The sequence below is a fragment of the Medicago truncatula genome, chromosome 5 (genome assembly GCF_003473485.1).
Source record: "Medicago truncatula cultivar Jemalong A17 chromosome 5, MtrunA17r5.0-ANR, whole genome shotgun sequence".
Classification (NCBI taxonomy): domain Eukaryota; kingdom Viridiplantae; phylum Streptophyta; class Magnoliopsida; order Fabales; family Fabaceae; genus Medicago; species Medicago truncatula.
The window spans coordinates 37025509-37034110 of record NC_053046.1 but is presented as its reverse complement, the minus strand read 5'-3'; the positions used below and the strand labels follow the sequence as shown (position 1 = coordinate 37034110).

Sequence of the window (8602 nt, the reverse complement as noted above, 5' to 3'; positions counted from 1 at the left end):
AAATAGGGTGTCGACGTATATTTTTCCTAAAATAAATACATAAAGTAAAAGTCATTAAACACAAGACACCTAATAATACTGATATTAAAAATATATTCAGAATTCCACCTCAAACAAAGAAAAAAATATTCAGAATTCAAACCTTCATTTCCTGTGACTATTACTAAGCATATGATTGGTTATTTATAGAATTAGTTTATTCAAAATAATTTTTTGTCATACCAAACATACCTTAAGTTTGTTTTGGTCACAAAAAAAACTTGAACTTTGTTGTCTTCTCTCAAACATCACACACACAAACAAACTTCCTCTCACAAATGGAAACTACACAAGAGCAACCATCTAAACCCAACAACATCGACGATGAAGAAGACGAAGAAGAAGAAGAAGAAGAAGAATACGAAGACGAAAACGACGACGAAATCGACGAAGAACCAAATCAACAAACCCTAAAATCAAAACTACGCAATCAACGTTTCAAAGTAGAAACATTTTCCCGTCGATTAGCCTCCGAACAAGTTCCAATTCGAGTCCACGATGTTTTCATAACCGGAAACACCAAAACCAAAGATTGGATAATCGAAGCTGAACTCGATGGAATCGAGAAAGCCACTACAATGCAGGAACTCATGTACGCTTCGCAGATTGCTGCTGCGAGGCTTCAACGGCTTGAGATTTTTGATTCGTGTAGGGTTAAGCTTGAAGCTGGACCGGAAGAATTGCCGAATACTGCAAATGTTGTTGTTGATGTTGTTGAGTCGGAGAGTAAGCTTACTGGTGGATTTGGTGTTTATGTGAAACCATCGGTAACTTTCTTATTTTATCTCTTTTTTGTAATGTGTTGATTTAATATGAGAAATGCTACTGAGAAAATTATTTAATTGAATGTAATCACATTTGTTAGTGTCAGATAGTGCAGACACTAGATATGCATTTTATAAGATGTGTTGGTGCTATAGAGGTTATATTCCTATGATTTTAGACATTGTATTGGAATATTTTAAAAACCCAATATTTATAAGATGTGTTGAACCATGAAGCGACATTGTCTACGCTTCAATATTTGAATATTGAGTGGTTTAAAGCAGCTGTACCATGATTTGGAAGTCTCTCTCGTTGGTTCGATTCAGATTTTAAAACATTTTTACATTGTATAGAAGAAACAAGCAATGCTGTTCACTTTTAGCTATGAAGCACAAACACAACTCAACATTGACATGTGAACACCAATAATAATATAAGAAAAGGAAACAATTCAATAGAATCACGTGTCAGTATCAGACATTGACACATGTTGGACACCAGACACGCCTACAATCACAAGTGTCGGTATAAAGATTTTTATGCCCTGGCTGTGTACAACACATGCATCCAATTAAATCATGCAAAGTAGATATTTAAGGAACTAGCCTAAAAAAGTGGCATCATGAAGTAATTTGATTGAATGCATGTGTAAAAATGTGTTACACTGTCGGTGTTACCAATTAACTCCTTGTGTATATATAGGAAAGAGATGAATCAAGTGGGAGATTGAGGGATGGGAGATTTAAGGATGAAAGATTAATGTGTGTGTGTATGTACAATAGTTTTTCCATTAGGTATGGGGTATGAATGAACAAGAGCAAAAGAACCTAATGCATGTTTTTTTTTGTGTGGAAATTATATGTTGCTTTTTGTAGGTTAAGGCATGGACTACAGAAGGAACTGTTAAGTACAAGAACCTTTTTGGTTATGGTGATCTATGGGATGCTTCTTTGGCTTATGGCGGCAAGCAAGCGACAGAGGCGAGCTTTGGGGTATATGCTCCTCGTCTGAAAGGATTGTTAACTCCACTTGTGGCACGGTTGTTCATGCTTTCTCAAGATTTGCAGGAGTTTTCTTCTTACAAAGAGCAATTGTTAGGCATGTCTCTTGACTTGATATCGACAAAGCACCAGGACTTGGTGTACACTCTTGGATGGCGTACCTTAACAGATCCATCACAAATGGCATCAAGGTCTATAAGGAGGCAGCTTGGGCATGGGTTACTGTCGTCTTTGAAATATACATTTAAATATGATAGGAGAGATTCACGTATTAGGCCTACAAAAGGATATGCTTTTGTTTCCACAACTCATTTTGGTGGTCTAGCACCGAATCACCAGAGCTTGCGGTTTCTGCGCCAGGTCAGATTAATTCTTCTACTGACTTCAATTTATCTGTTTCACTGCAATTTAATGTGTTCTGAATAGAATATAATAACCTTCTAACGAGTGACAGTGTTGTCAAACTTATTGAAAAAATATCGGCCAAAGCTAGAATTTCTAAATTTGTGCAGCTCAGATGATTGAAAATGAGTCTATGAGTTAATAAGCTGACAATTTTTTAAACTATAAATTTTTGGGGTATGGTAGGTGTTTGTTTCCTTGATCAGGGAAGAGAATTTCAGAACCTCTTTCCATAGAAGAGAATCTGTTGTTCTGTTTGTCCATTGCTGTCATGTTGACATCCTTAAATTATATTTTTGTTTGTTATGGAGATAAAGGGATACTAGTTACTCTGCCTCAGGGAATAATCATAAAAGTATTGGCACTAAAACTTCATTGGATGTTTAGATACTTGCGGCCTTATGTTTCTTTGATGAGTTTCTTTGAGAGTGAGATGCTAGGATCACATTTTGGTACAATTGCTTAGGGAAGGCCTTCACAAGTACGAGGTTTGAGGAACACTTGCCTGTTACAGCCAATTTTGCAGGAATTTGATGTGAAGTCCCATCCAATGAATGAATGTTTGGAAAATAAGTTATTGGTGATTGTTTGTTCTAATCTACAGTTGTTAATTATGTGCATGATTCATAGAGGTGCATGCAATATTAACTATTTAACTTAAAAAATTCCACCAAGGTAATCTAATGGAAATCAAGATTTACATGGACCAGAGAATCATCCGTTAACCTACAACCCAACTAAACCACCCATTTAATGTGTAATTTAGGAGAAAATATGCAGGACTAAAATTACATTGATGATGGCAGTGGTTTCTGTCCTGCATGCTTTCTTGTAGAATATATATTTCAAATGGATTGTTTGGTTGACTTATAGGCTTATGGATCATTCTCTGGTTCATTTTACTCTTGGTTCTGATCCTCACCCTTGACGAGTAATAGAAGTATTACCTTTATGAATGTCTTAACAGTCACAATTTTTCATTCAGGTGGTTTTTTTCTAGAAGGTAATACGTTCTGAGGGATATACCACTTACAACTCATTCCATATGTGGAAGTATCCTATAATAGGTTCATGGTTTGGATATATAGGTATCCAATCCATATCAACATAAAAACCAATAAAATGGATTGGATTAACAACAAATTATGGAAACCTGTTACAGCAAAATTAAACCAGTTTTAAAAGTTAATAATGGTTCCAAACCTGGGCGAAGCCATTTGCTCTTCTTTTGTAACCAAAAAAAAAAAAGTTAATAATGGTTAAGATATGAAAAATCGGTTATTAACTCCAGCGAGAAAAACAATAAGAACCATTGAACCAGGAAGCAAATGAACCATAACCGTGGAGAATAGAAGAGAAAAAATAGGAACAAAAGTTGTATAGCAAGTGGTTAGTACCACGCGGAGTATGTTGCCCCAATCCTGCACGGAGGTACTTTCTGCGTCGTGCACGGAGGTTTTTTCGATCATCATGTGAATCTAGAACAAGATGATTTGTACAGGCTAGATCTGGATCTAGGACTTCTCTTTCTCCGCCGTCATTTCAATCTCTGTACTAATATGGTTTAATCTGTGTAGCCACTTTGGCCACGAACTCAATTTGGACATCTGTTTTATAACTGGTTTTGAATAATCAGATAATCCAACTCTATTTAAATCAACCAGCTAAACCATTTTTACAGAAATCCGGATTTTTAAGTATAGTTTTGGATATGGATGTGAATTTAACAACAGTTCTTTTGTGCTCCCCTAACTAATATGATATGTCAAGATGATGCATTCTTGGATGATGCTACCCAAGATGATGCATTCTTTGATTAAAGTCGATACACTGTTTTTTGATGAGACATTTGCACTAAATTGAGCCTTTACCTTGTGTTTTCCTTCCCTGTGTTAAAGATTTTGTTCTTAGACTGCTTTTGTTGTTTTAGCAAATATGAGCTTTTGCCTTGTCTTTTCCTTCCCTGTGTTAAAGATTTTGTTCTTAGACTGCTTTTGTGGTTTTAGCAAATACATATGGAATGGCGAAAAAATGGGTATCTTGGTGTTATGAAGATCCTAGGATTGCCGGGGGGGGGGTCTAGGGAAGGGTTGGACCATATGCGAATCTATCGCGGGAAGCCTTATCTTGCCTGTGCAAGAGGTTGATTCCACAACTTGAAACAGTAAGCTCCTAGTCATTGCACTCAAGCTCTTCTTGAGGAAAGCCAAAAAGAAAAAGTCATATGGGATTGGCTTGTCATCGGATCCTTATTTTTACAAGTTATAGCTGTACACAACCAAGATAACCCAACAACAATGTAGTTGCCATATTCAACAATGTAGTTATAGATGAGTTAGGCCCCAAATTTCAACACTTTTTTAACAAATGTTTTTCTTTAGTAAGTCCGTTATTTCTTCTAATGCAGGAGTTTGATGTTCGCTTTGCTGTCCCTTTTGGATTTTATAATACAGCACTGAACCTTGGCATATCTGCTGGGGCTGTTTTTCCATGGGGCCAAGGGTTCAGGACTAAGCCATCTCCCCTCCCCGAAAGGTTTTATTTGGGTGGTGATTTCTCTCCAGTTTGCACCCTAGGAGGACCAAGAACTTTATGGGGATTCAAAACTAGGGGAGTAGGTCCTACTGAACCGCGAAGGCAAAAAAGTGACGAAGAAAATGATGACACCCTTGACTTCATTGGAGGTGATCTTGCTGTGACTGCTTTTGCAGACCTATCTTTTGATCTTCCCATTAGATGGTTGAAAGAACAAGGAATACATGGACACATTTTTGCTGGTTCTGGGAATGCTGCTAAATTAACTCAGAATGAATTCAGAAACTTTTCTCCTCGAAAGTTCTTAGATTCCTTTCGGTTGTCTGCTGGATGTGGAATTGTTATTCCTACTAGACTCTTCCGCCTAGAGGTTAGTTTCAGTTTTAATTTCTTTATCTTTCATTTAAGAACTAGGTGGGGGGGATGGTGGGAAAAATTGAAGTGAAAATGTCAAAGGTGTAGTCTAAATATAGAGAGGACTAATCTTATTTTTTTTATATTTGAACATTGGAAAGTATGAAGGAGAGGGAGAAAAACAGAGCCTTTTACCCTAGAAATTGCATTGCTCGTGTAATTTTCATTTTTTCTTCATTTCCATGGCTTTAGCTCTGAATCTGAAATGAATGCCTGATAATATAGTAATAATAATATTGTCTGCATGCAATTCTGATCCCTGGACTAAAGTTCTTCCGAAGCTACATTTTGTATAAATTTGTCTTTCAATATACCAACGTATCTCGGGGAAACAATCTATTGAATTGATATTTTGACATTGTTCTTAAAAATAGTTATATCTTGTTAGCTGTGCCCCTCCCCTGTCCTCTCACCAGCATTACTTGTTTTTTCAGGCTAACTATTTCCACATTCTTAGGAAGGATGAGCATGATAATGGGAAGACTGGATTTAAGTTCAGCTTCTCAGCTCCTTTTGGCAGCTGAGTTCTCTTTCTTTTTTTCTTTCCTGGTTTTGTAGCTCTCTTGAAGCGTTAAATTTTGTTTGTTGTCATTGCATGGACCGTACTTTATTTTAATCTCGATTTAATTTAAACTCTAACAATATTAGGAGATGGGTGGGAAAAAGTTTAAGGATGAGACTGATAACACATGAGAGAAAAAAAGTAGAAAGGATTCATTTTGAAGGGATGTTGCTCCATTGAGAATCACAAGATATCAGCAGATGCGCATTGCATGGCGAAGGTGTATGGAATTTGAAAATGATGCATTGATGTACTGCATTCTGCAACCTTAGAAGGCCCTGATTGCCACAGAGAATAAATAAATGTTTTTTGCGACAAGAACTACACTCTTATATTGTTTGAGATGACATCCTTGTGGAGATTGCCGATATTGTGTAGTGTTTTTCTTTCTAGGAAACTGTTTTAGTTTCAAGTAGTGTTGGGATGAATTGAAAATAATATACGATGAAAAGAAAATCATATTAGGTTTCATTATTTGAATTGTTTAAGTACATTGTCAATATCACAAAGCTGGTTTTATTTGGTTGTGAAATTATCTTTTATCCTTGTCAATATCAATCTTTTTAAAATGATTAGTTCAACCTTGCAATGTACAAGGATGATTACAAAAAAAGAAGCCATATTCCTTTTGAAAAAATTATGAGAAGCGTATAAATTTTTTCCGTGAACATCAACCACATGGACGTAAAACTTAGCATGCTCCATTAACTTTAAAAACATGCTTACCAATGCATAAACTCCTAATATAAATTCATTAAAAATCCAAAAACCATCACAAAATCATTTTTGGTGTTTCCCATGGAATAGGAGGTGATTCTAACTAGTAAGGTATGAAAGGAGAGTATTTTCTAGACCGGTGTTGATCATAACTGAGTACCCTTTTTGTGTAGGGTGGACAGCATCCCAAAACAGATACTTGGATGGATCAGGGCATATCATGTCAAGTTCATTGCAAACAGGACCGAACTCCATTGTCCCTGTTCCACAGCATCCTTCACGTGAATTCTCAAGCCCTGGCCAAATTTATTTAGCAAAATTAGTTAACACTTTGTCAAACACATAATTCATAATTGATGGAAAATTCTAAGGTAGAGCACTTTATAGAAGTTAGTCTTAATGCACATTTAATGTTTTCTCTTGATTTTGTAAAATAGCGTCGAGGGTGTCCGGGGTTTGAACCTGGTCTCTGCGTATATTATGCAATGTCTCTGCCAATTCCATTTTTTTAGTGTCCACTATTTGTTTTTGTTTTTCTTTTGACAAACGTGTCTAATTTTTTGTTCATAATTCAATTTTTCTAATAATGAATATAAAAAATGAAATTACCGTATTTGGTTGGGTATTGGACCATATCAAGAATGGGTGTATAGATATCAAAATATGCAATCTTAGCATCATGGAGTGTAGTTTGCAATAAATTATGAATAAGGGATTGAAGTTTGGTGTTGTAAATTTGAGAATCAATGTTGTGTTGGTCGTTGCAAACACGTTGGAGCCAGTTTTGGCTAGGTGAGATGCTATCCATTGTCACTATTACTGGAAGACAACCAATTGGAGGAAGACCTGCCACCATAACCCTTCGAGCTCCTGCTCCATACAATCTCTGCAAATTAATGAATGCATTCTTAGTTTGCTATTGAAAAAATTTACTCAATCAAAGTTTTTTTCTTTCTAAATGAGTATAGTAATTAGAAGTTGTAAATACATAGAACCATGTTTAGATGAAAGTAGAGGCCATAACAAAGTCAAATAAGCCTAGAGAGAGTAAATATGGTTGAAAAATGATGGTGGTACATAAACCTTGTCATATTTTATATATCTAAAATATAAAATAAAATACCAACCTCAAAAAAATTCTGAAGATTTTGGAGCAAAAAATCTTGATAAGATGAAGCAGAACCATGTGGAGTATTTTGTGTCATATAAACATTGTACAACATATCATTAGTCCCAATGCTAATCGCAAAGAACGCATTTTGGATTATATCATTAGCCTTTTCATTACCAACAATTTTTCTTATCCTCAACAAAGCTTGTTCAAACAACTGAAATTGTGTACCCAAATCCAAGACCTTAGCTAAGGCCACTGTTTGGCTATCCAACCCTGAACCCCCCGAGCCAAAACTAACCCCGGTTAACAAATCATTATCGGTAACTTGAGGGTCAAGAAAAGCGGGCAATAAATCCTTAATTCCTAGCCTTTGGCTAAGGTAATCGGTCGGTAACTTTCCGTTTGTGAATCTACCAGTTGGGATTTGGTTTGGCAAATCACGACCGTAGGGCAAGTGGTCACAACGCATTGTGGTGTCTATGTGGTTGTTGTTGCCGGCATCAATGGTGGAGTCGCCGAATGCAAAGATGGCAGGGGTTTTATTGAAGGCAGTGGCTGAGTTTGGCATTGAAATGGATAATAGAAGAGAGAGGTAGAGGAATGAAGAGGCTGTTTTGGATGCCATGGCTTGGTGATTTCCACCTAAAAAATTATGATATGCTATGTGTTAAGTATTATGTAAATATATATAGTTTGTGTAACATAGATACAACTTCTAGATGATATTTTTTTTATAAGTTCAAATTTTGTTAATGATTGGGCTTTATTTTGGATTCGAATTCAAATTTCGATAAAGATTTCGATAAGGATTAATTTCTCTTAAAGGCTTGATATTTTGATGTGTTGGGATGATATATAATGGTTGTTCTGTTCTATCAATTGAATTTCAAAATGAATGTTATACTTGTTCCATAGGTCACTTTTTTTAAGGGAAAAAAATTATCTATTTTTTGAGATAAGCGCAGAAGATATAGTTTGAGTAATTATTGAAGTCAATTAATATGCGGTTCACCCCTCACCTACTAACTACGTATGCGGGAAAATTGAAATTGT

At 35.9% G+C, this 8602-nt stretch overlaps 3 protein-coding genes across 3 annotated transcripts; 1 reads left to right on the top strand and 2 right to left on the bottom strand.

Moving 5' to 3' along the window:
• The first annotated feature begins 213 nt into the window (after positions 1 to 213).
• LOC11424986 (sorting and assembly machinery component 50 homolog B) lies at positions 214 to 6250 on the top strand. The gene is made up of 4 exons (XM_003616628.4): positions 214 to 806; positions 1680 to 2165; positions 4615 to 5112; positions 5591 to 6250. The coding sequence occupies exons 1-4, from the start codon at positions 318 to 320 to the stop codon at positions 5678 to 5680; spliced, it is 1563 nt and encodes a 520-aa protein (XP_003616676.2). The 5' UTR covers positions 214 to 317; the 3' UTR covers positions 5681 to 6250.
• A 238-nt stretch (positions 6251 to 6488) lies between these two features.
• On the bottom strand, positions 6489 to 7313 carry LOC11419936 (GDSL esterase/lipase At2g40250). The gene is made up of 2 exons (XM_003616627.4): positions 7045 to 7313; positions 6489 to 6731 (listed from the first exon to the last, which is right to left on the bottom strand). The coding sequence occupies exons 1-2, from the start codon at positions 7289 to 7291 to the stop codon at positions 6535 to 6537; spliced, it is 444 nt and encodes a 147-aa protein (XP_003616675.2). The 5' UTR covers positions 7292 to 7313; the 3' UTR covers positions 6489 to 6534.
• Positions 7314 to 7529: 216 nt separating this feature from the next.
• Positions 7530 to 8180, bottom strand: LOC120580691 (GDSL esterase/lipase At2g40250-like). Its single transcript, XM_039834753.1, has one exon. The coding sequence runs from the start codon at positions 8172 to 8174 to the stop codon at positions 7530 to 7532; it is 645 nt and encodes a 214-aa protein (XP_039690687.1). The 5' UTR covers positions 8175 to 8180.
• Between the last annotated feature and the right edge of the window lie 422 nt (positions 8181 to 8602).

Coding starts and splice junctions, on each gene's coding strand:
- LOC11424986 (XM_003616628.4), top strand. CDS start 318: ATGGAAACTACACAAGAGCAACCATCTAAACCCAACAACATCGACGAT. Junction 807..1,679: donor GTGTTTATGTGAAACCATCG/GTAACTTTCTTA, acceptor TGCTTTTTGTAG/GTTAAGGCATGGACTACAGA. Junction 2,166..4,614: donor GCTTGCGGTTTCTGCGCCAG/GTCAGATTAATT, acceptor CTTCTAATGCAG/GAGTTTGATGTTCGCTTTGC.
- LOC11419936 (XM_003616627.4), bottom strand. CDS start 7,291: ATGGTGGCAGGTCTTCCTCCAATTGGTTGTCTTCCAGTAATAGTGACA. Junction 6,732..7,044: donor CCAATACCCAACCAAATACG/GTAATTTCATTT, acceptor AAATTTGGCCAG/GGCTTGAGAATTCACGTGAA.
- LOC120580691 (XM_039834753.1), bottom strand. CDS start 8,174: ATGGCATCCAAAACAGCCTCTTCATTCCTCTACCTCTCTCTTCTATTA.